Below are 23282 nucleotides of genomic sequence, written 5' to 3'. Positions count from 1 at the left end.
GCGTGCTCGTGGTCGGTGGATTTGAACCAATCAGGGCTCGCGGAGGGGCGGGAAACGTCTCCTGCTGCTGCAAGCACCAAGGCAAGGGGAGAGCCTGCTGCCTCTGATGAGTGAGTTGGGCTTCTTTTCCTTTGATGTGTGTGTTTGCATGGATGTATATGAAGTATGGATAGATATATATACATATATACACGCGTGCACTCATAAGACACACAATTATATAATAATATTATAAAACTTTATTTATATATTGCTCTATCTCCCCCCGAAACATACAAAGTAAACAGCATAACATAAAATTAACAAAACAACATAAGCATAAAATTATCAGATGTATATTAAAAATAATCCTGCCTATTCAGAGCAATTACAAAGCCAGGCCAAGGCTAGTGCAAACTCCAAATTCTTGTGTGTTTGTATATTCGCATGCATTTAAACAAACGCACATGCAAACTCTTGTGTGTGTATACATGTATATATAGTCACATACATACACACAAAGGGATATATATATATACACCAGGCATGGGCAAACTTCGGCCCTTCAGGTGTTTTGGACTACAACTCCCACAATTCCTAACAGCCTACCAGAAATTTGCCCATGCCTGATATGCACACATGCATATGTGAGCATATATGCATATATATAAGCATATATACAAACAGATATATAGATATGAAACAACCAGAAATGACACTTAGCCAGCATCTACCAACCATGGATGCCACTTCATTGAGAGTTGATATCAAGCATGGGCAAACTTCAGCCCACCAGGTGTTTTGGGACTTTAACTCCCACAATTCCTAACCGTCTACTGGCTGTTAGGAATTGTAGGAGTTAAAATCCCAAAACACCTGGAGGGCCAGAGTTTGCCCATTTCTGATATGCATACAGACATGTGTGTATATATGTATATGCATAGCATATATACAAACAGATAATATAGATATCAAACAACCAGAAATGACATTTAGCCAGCCTCTACCAACCATGGATGCCACTTCATTGAGAGTTGATACCAGGCATGGGCAATCTTGGGCCCTCTGGGTGTTTTGGACTGCCAACTCCCACAATCCCTAATAGCTGGTAGACTGTTAGGAATTGTGGGAATTAAAGTCCCAAAACGCCTGGAGGGCTGAAGTTTGCCCATGCCTGGTCTGTATACACACACATACACATACCCATGGGGATTGGTGGATGCTGGATAAGTGTCGTTTCTGGTTGCTTGAGAGCTACAATGAAAAATAGACCTAACTAATACATACCCCATACTATACCACAGCATTAACTCTATTAACACAATATCAGTATTGGACTACCATAATCAAAAGCAAATTAAGACAAATAAACCTAACGTGGTGTAACATTTCTGATAAAATGGGTTTTATTTTCTTTTTTTAATATTATTTTTTGAGTTTTTGCCAGTAGCTTGAGAGTTCCGGTTGTTTGAGTTAACTGAAAATCTATGGTATATGGGTATTGTTGTGGCTGCTGTTTGAGTCATTTATGAATTATGGAGACTCTCATCAGGGTTTTCTTGGCAAGATTTGCCGCCTTCTGAGACTGTTGAAGGAGTGTAACTAACTCAAGGTCATTAAGTGGGTTCCCATAGCGCAGGGATGATTTAAAACCTGATCTCCAGAGCCCTCTGTTGGTGCAGTGGGTTTAACCGCTGAGCTGCTGAACTTGCTGATCAAAAGGTCAGCAGTTTGAATCTGGGGAGCAGGTGAGCTCCCACTGTTAGCCCCAGCTTCTGCCAACCTAGCAGTTTGAAAACATGCAAATGTGAGTACAGTAGATAAATAGGTACCACTCCGACAGGAAAGTAAGGACACTCCATGCAGTCGGTGCGGACAACACCGGCTCTTCAGCTTAGAAATGGAGGTGAGCACCACCCGCCAGAATCAGACATGACTAGACTTAATGTCAGTGGAAAACTTAACTTTTACCTTTACCTCCAGAGCCAAGGGCAGATTTACTCCAAACTGTTTCAATCTAGCATGGCATTTGCTGAATCGGCCCCAGGATGGGTCACACAGGCACCCACTCCCTAGCCACTGCTCCTCTCCCCTTTCACCTCCCCAGTTGCCCTGGCTGACATCACTGCAGGTGGCAGCTGACCACTAGGACCTATATCCTGGCCAGAGACCATGACACAGAGGGGACAGCAAATGCCATCCCATAGTCTCCAAGCTGTCCGAGCCCGGGAAACACAGCGTGGCAATGAAAACATTTTTCAGAACCCAAAGCACTCTTTGCATCATGATTGTCTTCGTTTTCATGCAGGTCCTGTAAAATTCCAAGGTCTGAAAAGTTGCCCTAAAAGAGAAAGTAGCCCACAACAGGAATGAGAGTGGAAAAGTTTCCACATAATTGAATTACACCATTGTGATTCCTTTCCTTTGATGTGCCCCCTTTCCTGTAGCCTCTCATGATGAATAGGGAGTGAGCACAATGTTCCTGGAGCTGGGTGACAGTGACAGTGAAGAACTGCCATCTTTCCCATTCCTAAGCCAACAGCCGTCTACCATCAAAACTGCCAACCAGCCTCCTGCCGATGAGGAGGTGGTTGTACTCTCTAGCTCAGACTCTGAGGATTCACCTGATCTTCCTCCCACATTGAAAAGGCCCTGTGGTCCCCAAGAGCTCACCTTGGCTGCCACTCATCAGGACGTAATGGCAGAGATCAGCAGCGAGAGCGAAGAGGAGGTGGAGATCATCCCCTTGGCTGAAAGGCTCAAGAGGAAGCTGTTGGCCACTAAACTATCTACAGTGGGAGGTTCATTTACTAGGATCCTAGAACGGAGCACCGGAGACTCAGCTGGAGGCAACAGGCTGTGTCCCAGCAATGAGGAAGGGGAGAAGCCACTTCCAAGGAGGCCAGAAACCCAGAAGAGAGCTGCTGGTACTTGGGAGGTATCAGACAGCGATCCAGAACCAGCTTTACGAGAACCTAAGAAACAGCCTTTGTTCCAGCTTCCAGGTTGTAGTTCTGGCTCGTCGATGCAAAACGTTGGCCATGAGGTGACAGAAATAAGCCTGCAACCCTCCTCCTGTCAGGCCAATACAATTTGTAGCCAGGAGGCACTTGACCAAGCCCACCAGGCTGCTTTGCAGAAGAGAAAGGAGCGAGCAGCTCGGAAGGCACTGCAGGAGCAGGAGCGGGAGAAGAAGAAGGCCTTGGCCGACCTCTGGAAAGCCCAGAGACCAGAACAGTGCCTGAAGCACATTCAAGTTGTTGTAGATCCAGGTATGGTCCTCTTTCACTCACGGCATTGGTAGGAGTTAAATCCCACCCTCCCATCCCTTGACTGTTCTCCCTGTCTTAGGTCTGTTGCAGGTTGAAGGGGGCGGGCAGGTGCTGACCACTCTACAGGCCATGGAGTGCACCTGCATGATTGAGAGCCAAAGCATTCCCTGCAGTCTCACCTGGAGAAGAAAGACCAGGCTGGCTCAGGTATGGGAGCACATTTCCTGGAAAACTTTCTTCTCGCTCTCTGTTTCCAGCACTGATAGTAGAGTGGCAGGCTACTAGTGAGCTTGTTCTGTTGTTCTAAATAGCATATACCAGATTCCTCTCCCCTACCTCCCCTCTCCCCTACCTACCTCTCTCTTTGGGTCTTTATTGCATGCATGCATAAAACTGCATCCTGCAGGCTCCTCTTATCTGCCTTTCAATCCCATTCACTAGAATCTCACGAAGTATATAGTTTTGGGTTGTAGTAGGTTTTTTCAGGCTATATAGCCATGTTCTAGAGGCATTATCTCCTGATGTTTCACCTGCATCTATGGCAAGCATCCTCAGAGGTAGTGAGGATGCTTGCCATACTACCTCTGCTTGCTTCAATACCTCTGAGGATGCTTGCCATAGATGCAGGCAAAACATCAGGAGAGAATGCCTCTAGAACATGGCCATATAGCCTGAAAAAACCTACAACAACCCAGTGATTCCGGCCATGAAAGCCTTCGACAATATATAGTTTTGCCTTTGAAGAAGACTGAGATCTCTTATCAGATTTGTAAACTATTTTCCAACTATCAAAAATAGGAAATGTGTGGCCTCCCAAGTGTTACCAAACTACAGCTTTAATGATCTGTTACAAATTACTGTGCTGTCTAGGATTGATGGGAGTTGCAGTCCAACAGCTTCTGGAGACCCATCCATTCCCCACTGCTGTGGCAAAGGATTCCATCTGTAGGAACTAACTACACAACTTACTTAGCTGATAACTGACCACAGACTTCATTTAGCATGGTTCCCATTACTGACATTTTGTGTCCCAAATGAAATTATCACATCAATAGGAGACAGATGTGTAACACCCTGTAGGCACTGGTTTAAACACTTCTGTTTCATCTCCTGGAGAGAGAGAAATAGACAAGCTTTGTAGTTAGGGGCAAGTTAGTATCAAAGAGTGGACTTGTCCTGATAGATAGACTTGTCCTGATAGATAGACATCATGTTCTTTTCCTTATGTATGGCCTGAGAGCTCATTGCAGTGGACACATCCCTCATCTTTTTTTACCATAATCATTATTTCTTTTCTTCTTCCTGCTGTCTTGCAATCACATTCCTGTATCCAAAGGCTGAAGAAGAGAGTCTGACAGAAGAACCCAACCTTCTAGTCCTGATGCCACTGGAAGAGTTTCTGACTATGACTCATAACTATAAGCAGGTAACGTCATGAATGCTAATATCGAGCACTTGCAAGAGGGCTATGTATTTAGTGTAAAGCCCCATGGTCAGTTCATTCTCTGTGTGAGTGTATAGCAGAAGCTGTTGTGAGTGTATAGCAGAAAGGAAATTGTACAGTCCTCCAGAGATCTTGGACTATATCTCCCAGCATTGCTCAACATCGACTATGCAGACTGGACTACTGGGAATTACAGGCCAACAATTTCTGGAAAGCAGCATGACTCCAAACCCTGTTGTATTGTGGAAAGATCGACATATTGTGAATGTGTTGTTTAATTCTGAGAAGGTGATGTATAAATAAACCTGAAACTTCAGCTCTACATGTAAAATGATGATGATAATAATAATTTATTACCTGCCTCTCCTTATGGTTCGAGGCAGGGTAAAACACAATGAAAACACATCAATATAAAATACATACAACAAATACATATATCAGAACACATCCTTACAAACTACATATACCAAAACACATGGCACAAAGATAATTGATAAAAGATCATTGGAGCTGTATAGTCAGAGACTATAGAGCAGGGGTCCCCAAACTTTTTGAACAGAGGGCCGGGTCATAGTCTCTCAAACTGTTGGAGGGCCGCATTATAATTTGAAAAAAACATGAATGAATTCCTATGCACACCACACATATCTTATTTGCAGTGCAAAAAACCCACAACCCCCCCCCCCCCAAACCCACACTTCTATATAAATAAAAATGTAATGTTCGTTTGTGGGATAACAGAACTCAAAAACCACTGGATGAATTGACACCAATTTTGGACACAAGACACCTAACAATCCAATGTATGTTCTTCACTCAAAAAATTGATTTTGTCATTTGGGAGTTGTAGTTGCTGGGATTTATAGTTCACCTACAAACAAAGAGTATTCTGAACCCCACCAGCGATGGAATTGAACAAAACTTGGCACACAAAACTCCCATGACCAACTGAAAATACTAGAAGGGTTTGGTGGGCAGTGTCCTTTGGTTTGGGATTTGTAGTTCACCTACATCCAGAGATCATTGTGGACTCAAACAATGATGGATCTGGATCAAACTTGGCACAAATACTCAATATACCCAAATGTGAACACTGGTGAAGTTTGGGGAAAATAGATTCTTGACATTTGGGAATTGTAGTTGCTGGGATTTATAGTTCACCTACAATCAGAGAATCCTGAACCCCACCAATGATAGAATTGAGCCAAACCTCCCACACAGAACCCCCATGTGGGCGCCGCAAGGACTTCTCTTTCTCCCTCACCATGCTCGCGATGCTCTTCTTTCTGCTGCTCCCCCTCCCCGTGGCCTCGACGGCTGCTTGCCTGCTTCTTGCTGCTGCCCGGGGCTCTGGTTGTAAGGCGTTGTCCTCGTGTGTGGAGGCCAAGGGCTGTGCAGGGCTGGCGCGCGCGCCAGGGGAGCCCTGCGGTGTCTACACTCTGGGATGCGCCCCGGATTGCGCTGCGTGCTGCGGTGGGGAGAGAGGACTCTGCTCCACGCCCTGCTCCGCAGATGGGGCCGCTGCTTAGAAGGAGCAGCAACCAGGAGGAGCACCACCAGCAAGACCCCATTCTCTATCTGCGTGTGGGGGGGGGGGGTCTTGCTGCTGGTGCTCCTCCTGGCTGCTGCTCCTTCTAAGCAGAGGCCCCGTCTGCGGAGCAGGGCGTGGAGCAGAGTCCTCTCTCCCCACCGCAGCACGCAGCGCAATCCGGGGCGCATCCCAGAGTGTAGACGCCTCAGGGCTCCCCCGGCGTGTGCGACAGCCCTTGGCCTCTACGCACAAGGACAACGCCTTGCAAGCAGAGCCCCGGGCGGCAGCAGCACAAGAAGCGGGCAAGCAGCCGTCGAGGCCATGGGGAGCAGCAGCAGCAGGAGGAAGAGCAGCGCGAGCATGGCGAGAGAGAAAGAGAAGTCCTTGCGGCATGCGGCGGCTGCACCAGCAGCAGCCGCAACAGCGGGGCCCTTAAATGCCTGGCCCGGCCCCCATCAGCCAGCCTCCTTCCAGGTGCAGCCCGCCGCTTCGCCCCCAGCCTCCCCTGTTCTCCAGCCTTTGGGATAAGGCCAGGCTTTTTCCCGGAGGCAGGAGAAGCGAAGCCTGAGACGGGGGGGGGGGGGGGCCAAGTGGCTTTGACGCCACTTCGCACCCTGCCTCTCAACCTTCTCCACACCCCGCGGGCCGGATAAATGCCCTCGGGGGGCCGCGTCCGGCCCGCGGGCCTTAGTTTGGGGACCCCTGCTATAGTTTTGCTTTGGCCTCACTGGATACATAGTGTTTATTTCCTGGCGTTTGTCTCCCCCCCCCCCCCCTCTCCAGGTCTGCATGGAAGGACCCACTCAGACTCTGCAGACCTTTGTAGCTAATATCATACAGAAAACCCCTGGGAAGACTCTGGCATTGGCTGTAGTAGAACTAGAAAAATACTTCAGGTTGGAATTTTACTTTTCACTACTGAAATTGTCCTAAAGTATTTTCACTGAGAGCTATTAAGGAGTTTGCTTCCAGTTTTACTTATAAACAATTGCTTATACAAAGGTGGAAAAAGCATTGGAAAGACTCAAATCTGTAAGCTGTTTTTGTATAGCATGGACATCTGTGTGGTAGCTGCAGTGGGCCTTTGGTATGAGCTGGGGTTTGGTTCTAGGACCTCTTGTGGATATCAAAACCTTTAGATTATATACACTAGTATAGCAAAATTGTGTCCCTTATATAAAATAACAAAATAAAGGGTTGCTGTTTCAATACTTTCAAGCTGTGGATGGTTGAATCCATGGATAGAGAACTTGAGAATACAGAGAGCCTACTGTAATTAGAACCTGCTGTAGGCTGTATTATAACTTTATATTCAGCCATTGTAACCGCACATCCCATTGCCCGCCTGCTGGGCATGCAGAGGACATTACCTGGAGAGATTAGGAAAGCCCTTACCCTAGAAACCCTTAAAAAGAACCTTAAAACCTGGCTCTTCCACTGAGCCTTTGGTGAATAGGTATACAACCTCATACTATTGCTCAGCCTCAACGTTTTTGTCATTGGAGTACACGCCCCCCCCCCCCCAAATGGGAAAGCTTGATTCCACAATCCTCATTTTAATGAGCCCCCCTCTGCAAATAACCTGCTTCTTCTTTTATCTCAGCCATGTTTTTAATCAGTTTTTTAACCATTTTCTTGCACATGTAGCCGCCCATTGTTACTGTGACTGTGTTCATTGTAATCTTATATTGTTAATGTATTCATATGTTTTATGTAATTATGATGTTGCTTGTTTATGTGTTTTTGGTTTTATTTAGCTGTAATTTGTTGATTAGCCTTGGCCTCATGTAAGCCGCCCCGAGTTCCCGTTGGGGAGATTGCGGCGGGGTATAAATCAAGATTATTATTATTATTATTATTATTATTAATCAGTTCTTTGTCTTCTAAGTTCTCACAAACTCAAGGGTCCAAAGAAAGTGAGACAAGCAGTGCAGAATGGCAGTGAAACACAGGAGCTGAGCAAACAAAGGAACTGGAGAGGGAAAGCAAACTCCACGCTTGATTTATCCAGAGTCGATGTAGAAGAAGTGAGTTTGAAAGTCGTTTTGGGTGGTCATGGTGGTTCCTCTGTTTGATTAGTGTCTCAGTCATTGTTAACATTTTAGATAAAGTATCACCAGCTGCTGGGCCTCAGTCTTCACTGTAGCTGTAGCAAAGGTGAAAGCCATGATGGGCAGAAAATGAAGTTTCCTTTTGCAGAGTCTTTATGCCCATCCAGCCCAACCTTTCATCCCCATCCTCTGCCCAGCTGGAAGATTTTAATTACACTGACAATGAGAGAATGGCAAAGGAGGGCTGAAGAAACACAGACTTTTAATATTGGGTTGCAGCAGCAGGCCTGCAGAAAATAATACAGTGAAATTTGAGCTGGGAAAGAAGGGATTTTATCCTAGTTGGTCCTGCTGTAGCCATGTGTGTCTGCCTGCAACAAACAAACATTGGTAGGAAAAATATTGGAAACATTGGTAGGGAAAAAATCATCCTTGCATGTATTTGAAAGAAGCCTTTGGGTTCTTTCTAGAAATTTCAAAAATGTTATTTTTTTAAAACGTATTTAAGGTTACCTGAACTGGTTGTATATATTGTTAGTTTTGATAAAATGTTTCCCGAAACACGCTGAACTGCTCTTCTTTTTTGTAGAGTAGCAACCTATCTCTATGCGTTTCATGCTACTTCTACCTTTGGGACCAAATTGTCTGTTAAAGAATTATTGTCGGGCAATACATTTGCATCTTAACTGGAGTTATAATTTGAACAGTTGAAGCTTGTAATGCTTAAAATTTGTACTGTAGGTTTACAGGATGTTTACAGGAGTGATTATTAAGATTTTGTATGCAGGAGTATTCAAGAAGTGTTAGGACTACACAAACCTATGACGGATTAAGATTCAATGTAGAGGTGTTGGGTTGCTCATTTTTGCACTTTTGATATTGTGTCTTAAACAAGGGGCATAACAAAAGCAGTACACCTGCAGCAAAGTAGTCTGTGGTGCTTTGAGTAGCAATGGTGTCTCTTGTTTCAAAGGTGAACCTCATCACTCATAATCTGTCTTTGGCTTTACAGGCCTTGGTGGATCTGCAACTTCACACAGGTGTCCAGGTTCAGATGCTTGAGAGCTGGAAGGAGTTTGCTGATTTTGCCAGTATGTTTACCAAGGCTGTGGCTGAAGCACCATTCAAGTGAGTGAGCAAATTGTCGGTAGCTTTCTAGCAGCACTTCTCGTGAACTTCTCAGGGGCTGCATTTTGGCCATTTTGCTGGTGATATCATCCTAAGAGTGAGTATGGTGCAGTGACACATGTGAGGAGCCCCCGGTAGTGCAGTTGGTCAAACCCTTTTATCGGCAGGACTGCTGGCTGAAAGGTCAGCGGTTCGAATCCGGGGAGCTGGGTGAGCTCCCATCTGTCAGCTCCAGCTTCTCATGCGGGAACGTGAAAGAAATCCCTCACAGGATAGTAACATATCAAAGCGTCCCCTAAGCAATGTCCTTGCAGACACCAAAAGCGACTTGCAGTTTCTCAAGTTGCTCATGACACGAAAAAAAGTTATTTGCATGTTAGAGTAGGATTCTGGGAGACCAGGGTCAAAATCCACACTTATGGCTACTCACTGGGAGATCTTGGACAAATCACATTCTTTCAGCCTCAGAGCAAGGCAATGGTAAATCTCCCCTGAACAAATCTTGCCAAGAGAACTCTGTGATTGGTTCATCTTGCAGTTGTTTTATTTTGGAAATGACTCGAATGCACACAATAACAGCCAGGAGACTTTCCAGTTCAACCAATGCCATTATATCCAAATGAAATAGGAATACTAATCTTTGAAGTTAGGCCTGATCAGTATTCCTAGGGAGGTTTCTAAGAGACCAAAAGACCTGGTTGCTTTAGCTACTTATGATGTCGTCTTCAAGATAAGTGTGTGTTTTGGAAATATGGTCAGCTTATATTAATAATGCATTTGCTTAGCCCATATTCATATCCTGTGTAAACCCCTCCTTTTTATTTTCTTCTATTTGTAGTCACACCAAAGTGTTAAGTGTAGTACATTTCTCCCTTCATCGTGTTGTATTTCTCCTTTGGATTTTTTGCAGAAGAGAACGCGACAAAACCAGCTTCTCCTTTTGCCTAGAGGGGGATTGGATTTCAGGGACCAAAGTAGACCGCTCTGGGAAGGGTCTGCTCCAAGTTTGGAGGAAGCAGATTCAGCAGTTCAGCCGGGTCAGTTTAGAAGTGGCAAGTGCTATTGTGGCCCAGTATCCCTCTCCAATGCTGCTGATGAAGGTAAAATAGTTTTCCATTATAACTATGCTGTTTTCTGGGTTAAGAACTGTCTACAGACATAAAGAAACCCAACATTACTGGGTTCTTGGGGAAAGATTTCAATTTACATAAAAGCCCCACCAAATATAGAGAGTGAATCAGTTCAAGATCACAAATCTAAGTTTTATTATTATAGATTGTTTACTTAATAACCCAAATCCCTGCTGTCCTGGAGGACAAACTCCATGTGCTATTGGAAGTTGCTTGTATATTTTAGTCCAGTCTGTATTTACTCAGAAATCAGTCCCACTGTGTTTAATGTTAGCTTACACCCTGGTAAGTATGCACAGAACTGTGGCCTGGGCCTTTTTTATAGAAATGTTAGGGTGGTCTAAGTCCAAAATTACTTGAAGGCACAATAACAGCATCATCTGTTCGTGCTATATAATGTATCTTTCAATGGCATTAAAAAAACTCTAAAATCAAAATGTTAAATATAGAACAACACTCAAAAACAGGGGAATCCCAGACAAGAAACAATCAGGAACAGCTAATCACTTCCCAAAAAAGTATTCCCCCAGGCAGGAACCAGCCAGCCCCTGAAACTACAAATGCAATTAAATGCTAATCAAGGTGGCCAATTGCAACATTCACACTTGCCTCAAACAGACAAGAGTTCTTTCTCCCACCTTGGACATTCCAGATATATAAACCACACTGTTGTAGTTTCCAACTGACGTCACAACCTGTGAGGATGCCTGCCATAGATGCAGGCAAAACATCAGGAGAGAATGTTTCTGGAACATGGCCATACAGCTCGGAAAACTCACAGCAACCTGGTATACACATATTGTGGTCCATTCCCTGACAATTTGCAAGGGGAGTATAACGGAGCTGGGAGAAAAAACATTGTTTCTCAGCTAGCTGTTAAAATTAGTTTTGATTTCCTTCTCAGCCATCTATACTTAGTCTTTAATGTGTAGATTGCAAAATGTTAAGGAATAGATCTGTGGTTGGTTTGTAAACTTGAGCACAGAAGCTCTGTACCTGGATGGATATGGTGAAATGTTATGTAGGCTATTTGTAGGCTGAAGATCATTTAAAAGAATTGTGATTCAAAACAGCCAGGGGCTGAGGGGAGGATTTATATGGGAAATATGTTATTTTAACTGTAATTAAGTATATTGGCTGATTGTGCTTGTTGAGCATGCCTACTTTTTGGTATATAAACCTTAGGCCTATCAGCAGTGCTCTTCTGAACAAGAGCGATACAACCTTCTGCGGGAGACACCTGTCCGCCGGGGTGATGGTGTGACAGCCACGACAAGGCGAGTGGGACCAGACCTTTCAAAGCGGATTTACCTGCAAATGACTTCCCATAATCCTGACCTTTCCCTGGATGTTACTGGATGATCTGAAATTGGTCAAGCTATATTTTTTTAAAAAATGAAACTACATAAATTATGGGAAATGCTTCTGAAAAATGCATTATGGTTTAGAGAGCCTTACAAAGGACAATTATTCATCCCTACCAGATTCCTTTCTGCACATTCAAAAATGTTTCTCTTTGGCCAAGAATTATTTAACAATTGTGTCCATCCTTTAAAGATGTTCTGGGAAGCATTTTAAAATGAAAATTATCTCCAATTTCGGAACATAAATAACAGTATACACTGATTACCAATCTATCTACCTGCGGCTTACTATAGTCATATATGCTTAAATATATGAAGAATTCTCTTATCAACATAAATCTGAATGTGTCAACATGGAAGCAGAGTATTCTTTCCTCTCAAAGCTCATAAATCTTTAAGCGGTGTACTCTTTTGTGCTTAAGAATATAAAGCCACCTTCAATGCACAAGAATAAAATATAATTGAGAGGTGTGAAAATAATTCAAGTCACAAGTATTTTATAAATACTATTTACTGGAGGAAAGATATTCAGAATTACAGCTTATAACAGGACTTCTCCACCATCAAATAGTGCCAGAAAGTTGTGGGAAGGGACAAGACAATTTATTTTACCAAGATTAGAAATTAAGACCCTTCTCCCAATGAGCATTTTTTGCACAATCCCTCCTTCTCGTGCCTTACGGTACCTAAACCTGAGTAAATGTAATTACATAAAACATACTTCGTGATTAGGTTTGCATGGTAAACAAAAGCTTCAGTGCTAAGTCACTCCAGTATTCTGTTAGAAGAACATATGCAGGATATACATTTGTGGTCAATAAAACAAGAATAGCAGTTATCACAGTTGCGTCTTGGTATGAGGGGAAAGGAAAACTGCCTGCTTAATCTCATGTAAAGCCAGACAAAAACCCAAAGCCAGTAGTTTTTTAAAATATATAATGATTTACTCTCTTTGATGTGACAATTCCCAAGAAAAAGCACTTTGGCGCAGGGACAGAACTGTATCCGGATTGTTTGTAAGCATACAAAATGTAAAAATATATTTTACTTTTTTTTAATGACATTAATAAAACAATGCATTTAGTCCTAAATTTTGTGGTGCAAATTTCACAAGCCCTTTCCAGCACACTTCCTGGTTGGTACAGCAAAGATACAATGAGGCAAGTGTACAGAAAGATCACATTTTGACAGATGTGAATGTTATACAGAGTTGTGCACTTCCGCAATAGGGTTGTTTCGTTAGTAGCTACAGTATATAAAATACATGTTTCCATCCACAGACCAAACATAAAGCTGCTGAGCATTAGATATGAAACATTAGCCAGCATGTTATTAGCTTCATTCTCCACTGAGTAATTTAGCCATCATAGCATAGAATTAATTCCCCAAATCAATATGGATTTCCTGTAGCAATAACATTAAAACAAAACTAAATATAAAGACTTCTTAAGATGACAAAATAGATCCCAATAGTCACAGCTAAGCTGTTAAGAATATGGGGCCTGCTCTAGAGACCCAAAACCTGCATTTTGCAGACTTGCAGACACTCTGCTATGGAGGAGGAAAATTAGACATTTGCCTTAGGAACAGAACAGTGAAGGAGGAAAAGATACTGGCAGCAATTCTGCTCAGTTCTATGTAGGCCACCAAAGCTGAATGATCTGTCAGCAATTTTCATCAGAGCTCAATTCCATAGGAATCCTAGCTGTTCTGATGTAAAACCAGCAGGAGACACTGTCAAAGGAATAGTCCTCTAAAGCTGAAACAGTGTTATTGCTGTGAGTTTGGCTGCAGGACGTTCTGAAGCGTTTCACGACTTCGTAAAAGGGTCAGTGTATCTTCATAGAGCATGTTGACGCTAATACAGACAGGTTGGCGCCGCAGCTCCGTAAACCTGCAAACAGCCAATGTACTCAAGGCACCTAAGAGCAGGAGCAGCAGTATCTTCAATAAGACTCTGGACCAGGAGCGTTTGTGTTGGGGCTGCCGTGATGGACGGGAAGATGAGGGCTCTGTTGGAATTAAGGGCAGACAAGAATGAGATTAAAGGGATTAGACTCACAGTTCTAATAACACAATGCTCAGCAGCCCAGTTTTTCCTATAAAAAGTTCTGTAAAAGCCTACTGCGGGGAATCTCCTCCATTTAAGCAGAATCAATGATAGAGTTATTAAAATCATAACATGGTGTTCATGTGATTTGGATTCCCCTTCCCATATATGAACAGGCTTAATTTGTAAAACCAAATGGAATTGGTTTAGGTAACAAAATCCCTCATAAAGATGCTATTAAAAACAAAATCTTTAAAAGAATGGCAGAATGTGCCTATTAGATAACTTGACTGATTTCCTTGATTTAATGGGCAATTTTTCTTACTCTCCATTTCCAGGATGAGAGGTATGCGAGGGCACTGTACAGTGATACCTTAACTTAAAGAGTTTATTTCATTCTCTAACCAAGCTCTTAATTCAAAACACTCTTATCTCAAAAATTAATCTTCCCATTGAAATGCTATTAATCTGTTCTGGCCCCACAAAAACCACAACAATTTTTTGCTACATGTTTTTAAATTTTAAAAATGTACTTTATAAATAACAAATAGTGTATAAATGCACATTCACATATAACAATAAAAAAGAAATATCAACTTTAAAATGGTAGAAGCACAAAATTGTGGCAAGGAAGCACATTTGAGGCAACAAAATGTATGTTGGCCAATGTAACAGAAAGGCAAAACCTGCTCTTTCACGTCAAACACTAAAAAAAAAAGAAGAAAGATCAACTTTAAAAAGGGAGGAACACAATGTTGTGGCAAGGAAGCACAAAGCGAAGAGGCAGAAGCATCATTTTCCTCACAATCATTTCAGCCTCCCTCCCTCTCTTTCTCTCTCCCGGTCCCTCTTCATGAAGCCAAACGTACCAGGAATAAAAACTACACTAAATCAATTAACCCAAAGTTCCTGAACGTGGACAAGAGCAAAACAGCAACCTCCCGAAGCGGACAAGAGCATGAAACATGGAGACACAAGGCACAAAACATGGGGGCTGCTCCCTTGAATCCTTAAAGCCCTGTACTCTCGTGCTAGTGCTCTCTCTGGTGCAGGCGCTTAATTCAAAATGCTCTTAAGTTGGGGGTGTTCTTAAATAGAGGCTCCACTATACTAGTATACACCAATGTCTCCTGTCCTGGAAATGTTGGGAGGAGAATGAAGAGACATTTTGTTGCATCCATTGTTATTTTGAATGTTTCTTTTTCAGAGTCTAAAGGCTTCAAAAATGAACAAAAATAAAAGAAGTATACCATAAGCCACTACCTTTAATGTGTAGGTGGACATTTTTTGACTCAGAGCAAGCTGTAGGTCAAAATATTCCCACTTATGATTTACCAGGAAGTGTGTGTGTATATATAATATCTGGATACAAGCATGGAATGTTAACTGATTCTGTTCTTACACTTGTTCAAAAACCATATTTTATTTCACTAAACATCCAGCAAATTCTATGCTAGTGATATGTGTTAAGAAAAGGGATATCCCTACTACAGTCTTTTAGTAATGACCCCCTCCTCCCTCACAATAAGGGAATGAAAACTGTGGAGAACATTGTTTGCACTGGCATTGTCCCTTTCTCCCTCACATACATATTTGCATGCATTCACACACAGTCACTTGGGCAGTTTTAATTCTTACCCGTTTCTTTCTTTGGTTGTTTTGTCATTTCCTGTTTTGCAAGTCTCAGGGCATCATATTCCCTTCTTCTGCGTTCTTTTTCTTCAGCTTTCTCCCGCTTACGAAGTTCCCTCTCTTGGGCTTCTCTTGCTCGCCGATCTGCTTCACGTTTCTTCTCCAGCTCTGAGTTTCAGCACAAAGAGAAAGCATCCATTCACTTTTAAAAGCCTTCACGTGTGTCAGATTGAGATATGACACTCATTTGTCGGCTGAACTGAACTGAAATAATACATTTGTACCACTGCTATGGCAATGGCTCCTTGCCATATTTGATTACTAAAGCATTCATTCCAAATGTCTACTTTTGTTAGGACTGTCCTCGTATGCAATCAGGTTTATTTTACTTACTTAAAAACATAGATTCTATGACAAAATGAGTTTTAAGTTATTTGCATATTACGTATGATCATATAACTGAATGGGATTATAAACTAGCATTTTGTTTAAGGAGTAATTTCAGAAGTTTGTGCCTGAATGACAAGGCAGGCAGCCTCAAATTCTAGGAAAACCAACTTTCAAGCCTTGGCAGGTGTCAGATGAATTGAGAAAGTGTTGGGATTAAGCAATCACTTGGGGAAAAAAAATGTGGAAATCAGGCCATATTGCATGGCCTCGTCCTTAATCTAATAAGGCATTGCCTCATCGTGATGCTAAGAGATTCTTGAAGGACAGGGATCACATATTGTACAATGTCCCAATTCAGTTGCACCCTTTATACAAGACTGAGTAGGAACACAACTGAGTTTCAAAGTACTGATTCATGTGATAATAAGAGCAGTCAAGAATAAGCTACTCCCCCAGCAATTACAAAATGAAATGATTCAAACTCATAGCACAACAAATCCAGTGAGAGTGTGAGGGGAATAAAATAGCGAAGACTGTGGCTTATGATCTCACTTAGAGGAAACCACCTGAATTGCCCTCAAGAACAGAAATATATCACATATCTCTCTGTGTGTCAATGTAGAATTTTAGTTATAGAAAATGTGAGTGATTTTAATTATTGTTATCCTTCACTTCTGGGGTATTCAAGATGGTTTAATAATGCTCAATTCGCATAAAACACTAACATTGGGCACATTTTTGGTAACACATTTTAAAATGATAACAGACAACTGCCCTCCACTGCTTTCACTAATTTGAATATTCAGGCTGCCTGAAATGGGGTGGGATGCCATCACATCTCTTTTCAGGGGGAAGTACATTTTCAAGTGAATACAGTTGAATCTGGTCTGAGGACTTCATGCACTTAGCCCATTATTGATTGACACCACCCAAAAATAACAACCCAACCCTTTAAACCAGGGGTTCTCAAACGTTTTCAGTTGCGGCGCCCTTTATAAAGTAAAAGCTTCTCATGGAGTCCCCAGAAATGTTTATATGTTATATAAATTTTTACATACAGGCCAAGCCAGTGGCAGATGGATGGAGTGTGTGTGAACTAACTGAAAAAAATGAACAAACTGAACTCCAAAAACACCTAGAGTGCCAAAATTTGCCCATGCCTGCTCTAGCCTCTCTCATCCATTTTTACTTATTAACAATCGGAGACAACAATTAATTCATAAACTCTGTAAACAAAGAGCAAGTGTAGTCATGTACATCAAAAAGGAGTGAACTACCACACCTACCTCGCTCTGCCTGCAGCTTCTGTTGCCTCTCGCGATCTAATTCGGACTGAATGGCTCTCATATGCTGCAGTACCTTGAGATTTAAGGCAATTGCATGACATTAGTTTTTGCTAATGTTTTCAATAGGCATCCAAGACAAACTAAGGAAAGTCGGTTTTACAATACAGTTTCTTTGTCCAGTCTTCATCCAGAAAGAACGTGTTTTCTGACTGCATTTGCAGAATTAAGGCAATCCAAGTATCCAATCCAGGCCCTCTTTCCCACCAGGGAGGGACCACCATTCCTACCTGGGACGACCTACTCAATCTACAGCACATTATACCACAAGCAGAAAACAACAACAGCAGTGCCTGCAGGGTGAATAATGCTATGAATGAAAAAGGCAGCAAAGTCACATTACATACAGAGTGAGAAGGAAACCCTAGCTCTAAAGGCAATTTGTCTGGAGTAAGAATTTATTTTCAATTAAAATAGGACAAAAAATTGTCAGCACAGCTTCTCAAAAAGATGACATCCTTCACACAGCTCCACATTTGTTCTTGAATATACTGTAAACAAGTTTGGTCTTTTAAAAAAGAGTGCTAGATGAAATGCCTAATGCTTATTGACGTGCATCTGCCCAACGCAACTGATTGAGTACAGGGCCCACTGCATTAATGTAGAACTCTAATCATTTTAATGTAGCCGATAAACAAGATTAAAACAAAGCCACAGTTCTACAGTCTTCATAAAGATGTCTGTTCTTAATAGGAAATATCCACAGAGCTGGAGCAAATCACATTTAAGCCATATAAAATAGTATTTATAGTAAAATGGAATTCAATTCATGTTGTGAAAGATTGTAGTTTATACTGAGCTTTTACATGTCTAAAAATCCAGAAGAAAAAATATCAACAGCTTCTAATTAATCAGCACAACAAAAGGAAAGGGAGCCAACAAGACAAATAGAAAGATCCCTTACTCTGATGGCAGCTTGCTTACACTGTTTTTCATCCAAGCAATCTCCAGCAACCTTTGCTAGCATAGGATCTAAGGGGTTGTCTTTCAGATCCAGCCACTTCAGATTCTGAAGAAGGAAAATACAGACAAAATTAGCTCAAGTCAGCTCCAAGGATTTTCAGTTTCCCTACTTGGAAGCATTTGACTTGACATTAGAATTCCTAGAAGGCCCATGATGCTGAGTACACATGAGCATTACATAGAGCTACACTGGAGATGTACTCATATTTCCAAAACAATGCCTGCAGTTCATAACAAACTACTGCTTTTGTAATTTAGTCGTTTCAGCCACGCACTTTTAAAATGTCAACATCCATATTACTATTTGGGAGACTTCAACACAAGGGCAAAATGGTAAGTTAGCTGTACTTTTAGTAGGTACAGCTAATGGGATTTTATAAAGGAAGTAGCATTTAAAACAGGTGGGAAAATTCTTGAGCTGCAGGCCATATTTCTGTGGCATACAAAGGGAGAGGGGGTCATTCGGAATCATAGAAAATGTAGGGAAATAAGTACAGTTGAGGAATCAATTTTCTGCACAGTATCTTTTCTGTTAGTGGAAGAAAGGCAATTTTTTTTCAATTTTAGCTCCCTTGCAGTTGAGAAATAAATTTTACTAAAAGAAAATATTCTGCTCCAAACCCATGGTCTTACTTCAGTTAAGAATTAGACATGGAAAGGATTACCTTGAGTTGGGCAAAACTGACTGGCAAAGTTACTAATCGATTGTTCAGCAGATCCAGATGTTGCAAGTTGACCAAGCGACCAAAGTCTGAAGGCAGTTGCTGAAGCTGATTTTTACTTAAATCCAGTTTCACTAGATGGGTCAAACTGCAGAAATCAGACTAAAAAAAGAACAAAACAAAAAGTCCAACCCATTATCTTAACAAAAGTTGATGCAAGCAGCTTTGAACTCTATACATGCCTACCTGAAAGTAAACCCTACTAAAATCAGTAAGAGATGCTTTTCAGATAAGTACAAAGAGCATGGTGCTGTTGAAGAACTAAGCACTAGTAAGATAATAGTAAGATGATGCACATAGCCTTTCTGAAGGAATTTGAGAAATTATGAACATACGTCAACTCATAGTAAACCTGTAAATAGAGAAACAGATCTAAAAACATATAGTAAGAGAAAAGTCATAGCTATAATAATCACATTAATCCTATGGTTCCTTGAGAGAATCTGTGTTCCCTAAATGATTTTTTCCTTACATATCAATAGTGGAAGACTTAGAACCTAAAGCTACCATTCACTGATATATTTATTAATCCAGTTTGAAAGTATCTGTCATTATGGCATATCTTTCTTCTCTGAAATATCAGGTGCATTTCTGTCTCTAATTATGAGTCAGTATTTGATGCTGGTCTTTTAAGGACTGTGGCATTTGAGTAAGGCAGTGCATCTACTCCAAAGTTTTATTCTGAACTTTACATTAGCAATCCGTAGTGCTGATTCTTGTCCCTAAAACCGGCTCAACGTCTTCTATTTGAAGGTTCAGACTAAAACATGGAGTGAAATCTCCATCCTACTGACATGGTAAACACCAGCAATCACTGCCCAGGGAATTATCTCTACCATCATTATTACAGTTACTGCACCTATGATCACATCTACATGAGTCATCGCTACAAAGCAAAAAAGTTGCAACTTACAGGTAATGATGTAAGATTGTTACAAGACAAATCCAAAATAGTTGCCTTTGGAAGTGCTGCCTGCAAAGAAACAAACAAAATTAACAGTGCAATCCTATATATGCCTACTTAAACATTAGTTACCTTGTGTCCTCTGGGGCTTATCCCTTACTACATGTAATTCAGATTGCAAACCAGTGATATCAATCGTATATCATTCATTTCAGTGAAAATAATTCATTTCCTAAAATCTATATATTACAGTCATCCTTCCAGATTTGTAGGCTTAACTGTTGTGGATCTGACCACAGATTTATTTGATAAGTTCTCTCTAGGAATGTCTAGGAGTGTAAAATAAACTTCTGATGGAAGCTAATCATAGAGTCATGCAGAAAGATCTCAAGAGGTATTATTTCAGGTAAAATAATTTCAGGTAAAATAGTTTCCTACTTTCACATGATTCTGAGCTCCTAACGTCTGTAAAAGTTGAGGACCTACTGTATTCTTCAGAATTGTACCTTTCTCAAAACAGAGACAATTTATCATATATTCCAATGTACAAGTTGACCTCATGTTGAGTGCAAGTTTGAGGATGAAAATTATGCATTTTGTATGAGCTGTGAATAACTTGATAGCCATTCCACAGAGAGAAGAAAGCGGCAGTACCATCACAGGGAGCCAGATGCCACTGCCCACTGCTGCCACCATTTCCCAAGGATTCAAAAGGCAAAAAGTGGTGCCAAGGTTAAAAGAGCAGAGAGGGTTGAATACTTCTTTTAGGTTCTCCATGAACAGACTAAACTCTTGTCTCCTGCCACTCTGTGGATAGTTTTTATTTTATAAGCATTAAGGCACAGTACTTACAGGGACCCATGTGTAAGTTGACTTAGGCTTCTGGGGTCAATATTTTGGCTAAAATTTCTAGATTTATACCTTCAGAATGTAATCAATGTATATTTCAAAAACTGGTTCAAGCCTCTCATGAGGAAGGGCCAACTGACTTCCTGCTACATATCATACATAGTTCACAAGCAAATACAATCATATGGCTTTTACATTGTTTGTAGTATTTGATAGCCAAAATGAAAACATATACTAACCAGCTCTTTAACTGGCACTTCATTCAGGTCACACAAACTGAGGTCCAATTCATTGCCCTCTAGTTTGTCCTTTAGGTTCACCCCTTTTCCTCCGGATCTGGACATGGTCTTTAATAAACCAAAACCAGTCTTCCAACTAGCTTGGTGAATGAATATGCTTGAGTTCCTATGGAGAAAAATGATGAATGAACACTTATGAGAAAGCAAGCACCACTAAACGCAGTAGGATTTACTTCCAAAGAGCCACAATGTCCAGGATGAGTCTAGAGCAATGCTTCTTAAACTGTGGGTCACGACCCCAAATTGAGTCCCTTTAGCTCAATATTTGGGTCCCCTAACAGTATATATAAACCTCACTTGCCACGTTTCCAACAGACCTCACAACCCCTGAGGATACCTGCCACAGATGTGGGCAAACATCAGGAGAGAATGCCTCTGGAACATGGCCTGGAACAACCCAAAAAATTCACAGCAACCAGGTGATTCTGGCCATAAAAGCCTTCGACAACACATACTAGTTAAAATGCAGGTTAAAATTAACAAGCTAATAATTACTAGGTAGGCCTGCCAAAAGAGGTGGGTCTTCTGTTTTTGAAATTCTGATCTAGCTGTAGGATCTGTAGGAATGCCCTTGGTGAGTAGGTGGCTTCCTCCTTTGTGGCCACCGTCCTCAAGCACAGCGGCATCCTTTCCCACCACGAAGGGGAGACAAGCAATGGGGGGAAGGAGCAGCGGGTGTACTCAGAAACGCCATTGGGAGCCAATGCAGCCCCGAAAAATCAGCCCAAAAGCTCCTGCCGACATTGGCCTGTCCTGGACTTTTCAAATTCTCGGCCACTCGAACTTGGGCATCTGGGAAGCTGGAAAGGCACCAAGGGGGCGGAGGGGTCGCCAACTGAGAAATCCACAAGCCTTTCCCTGCCAAGGAGGGGAAGCTGCGGCCTCCAGGAGTCACTAGGAGACTCTCACCTCTGGGCAGGTGGCGCGGGTCCCCCAAGCCAACTCCTGCCCCTTTGCAGGAGCCTGACACCCACAAGGCCAGCTGGGACATTTCTTGCTGTCACTGCAGCGCCACGTCAGTTAACTTTGCCCTCGAGGCTGAGTCTACACTTGGGCCCTCCCTCCAGGTGTTTTGGACTTCAACTCCCACAGTTCCTAACAGCCTCAGGCCTCTTCCTTTTCCCCGAGGAAAAGGGGAACTGTGGGAGTTGAAGTCCAAAACACCTGGAGGGCCTAAGTTTGCTCATGCCTGGTGTAGAAGCTCGCCGCTCGCTCTCTCTCTCACACACACACTCACCTCCCTCGCGCCCTGCCAATGCCAGCCACTTCCGCCTCTTCCTCCCCTTCCTCCGCTCCGAGGGGAACAAGAGAGAGGGAAGGAGAGAGCGCCTCCCAGAAATCGAGGAAGGAATCCCGCAGCGCCCCCTGGAGTTGCGAATAGCTCAAGCTCCTTCCACACAGCTGTATAAAATCCACATTGAGCTGGATGGTCTGTCAGTGCGGGGTGGGAGCAGGAGGGCTGGGTCCGGAGGCACCGAACGTTACGGAGAGGCCGCATCGCTCCTTTGGGAGCGCAGTTTGCGCAAGAGAGACTTCGCTCATGTAAGCCAGGCCGGAGACAGAGAACAGAGAAGGGATGGAAGAGTTCTTTCATGGTGAAACCCTTACCCTTACCCTGAACCGGAAGCCTAACCCTAACCCAAACCCTAAACCCTAAACCTTGCCCTTATCCTTACTTTAACCCTAACCCATACTCTAACCGTAATCCCTAATCATATAACCCAAACCCTAAACCTTACCCTAACCCTAAACCATACCCTAACTGTAACCCCTAACCCTTACCCTAGCCATAACCCTAACCCTTAACCTAAACCATACTCAAACCGTAACCCCTTACCCTAACCATAACCCAAATCCAAACCCTAAACCATAACCTAACCATAACCCAAATCCTAAACCTTACTCTAACCTAAACTCTAACACTTACGCTAACCCAAACCCTAAACCTTACCCTAACCCTAAACTATACCCTAACCATAACCCCTAACCCTTACCCTAACCATAACCCTAACCCTTAACCTAAACCATACCCCAACCGTAACCCTTACCCTAACCATAACCAAAACCCAAACACTAAACCTTACCTTAACCTTAACCCTTACCTTAACCCTAAACCAAACCCTAATCCTAATCATAAGCCAAACCCTAAACATTACTCTAACCCTAACTCTTACGCTAACCCAAGCGAACCATACCCTAACCCTAACCCCTTACCCTAACCCAAACCCCTA

At 42.4% G+C, this 23282-nt stretch overlaps 2 protein-coding genes across 5 annotated transcripts; one reads left to right on the top strand and one right to left on the bottom strand.

Moving 5' to 3' along the window:
- The first annotated feature begins 12 nt into the window (after window positions 1–12).
- On the top strand, window positions 13–12990 carry EME1 (essential meiotic structure-specific endonuclease 1). Of its 2 annotated transcripts, none has more exons than XM_067463776.1 (9): window positions 13–110; window positions 2288–3251; window positions 3331–3458; window positions 4588–4677; window positions 7010–7122; window positions 8115–8253; window positions 9290–9405; window positions 10316–10505; window positions 11721–12990. In XM_067463776.1, the coding sequence occupies exons 2-9, from the start codon at window positions 2456–2458 to the stop codon at window positions 11895–11897; spliced, it is 1749 nt and encodes a 582-aa protein (XP_067319877.1). In that variant the 5' UTR covers window positions 13–110; window positions 2288–2455; the 3' UTR covers window positions 11898–12990. The 2 variants fall into 2 exon arrangements, with proteins under 2 accessions (XP_067319877.1, XP_060620729.2); XM_060764746.2 differs by having other exon boundaries at window positions 15–110; window positions 2427–3251.
- LRRC59 (leucine rich repeat containing 59) lies at window positions 12393–22350 on the bottom strand. 3 transcript variants are annotated; one of them, XM_060764747.2, is made up of 8 exons: window positions 22289–22350; window positions 20992–21157; window positions 19913–19972; window positions 18943–19101; window positions 18219–18323; window positions 17258–17330; window positions 15588–15749; window positions 12393–13911 (listed from the first exon to the last, which is right to left on the bottom strand). In XM_060764747.2, exons 2-8 carry the CDS (start codon window positions 21094–21096, stop codon window positions 13670–13672), a joined length of 906 nt encoding a protein of 301 aa, XP_060620730.2. In that variant the 5' UTR covers window positions 21097–21157; window positions 22289–22350; the 3' UTR covers window positions 12393–13669. The 3 variants fall into 3 exon arrangements, with proteins under 3 accessions (XP_060620730.2, XP_060620732.2, XP_067319878.1); XM_060764749.2 differs by lacking the exon at window positions 22289–22350 and adding an exon at window positions 21961–22249; XM_067463777.1 differs by lacking the exon at window positions 22289–22350 and adding an exon at window positions 21547–21611.
- Between the last annotated feature and the right edge of the window lie 932 nt (window positions 22351–23282).

The sequence above is a fragment of the Anolis sagrei genome, chromosome 2, assembly GCF_037176765.1.
Source record: "Anolis sagrei isolate rAnoSag1 chromosome 2, rAnoSag1.mat, whole genome shotgun sequence".
NCBI lineage: Eukaryota > Metazoa > Chordata > Lepidosauria > Squamata > Dactyloidae > Anolis > Anolis sagrei.
This window is presented reverse-complemented; position numbering and strand designations above follow the sequence as displayed.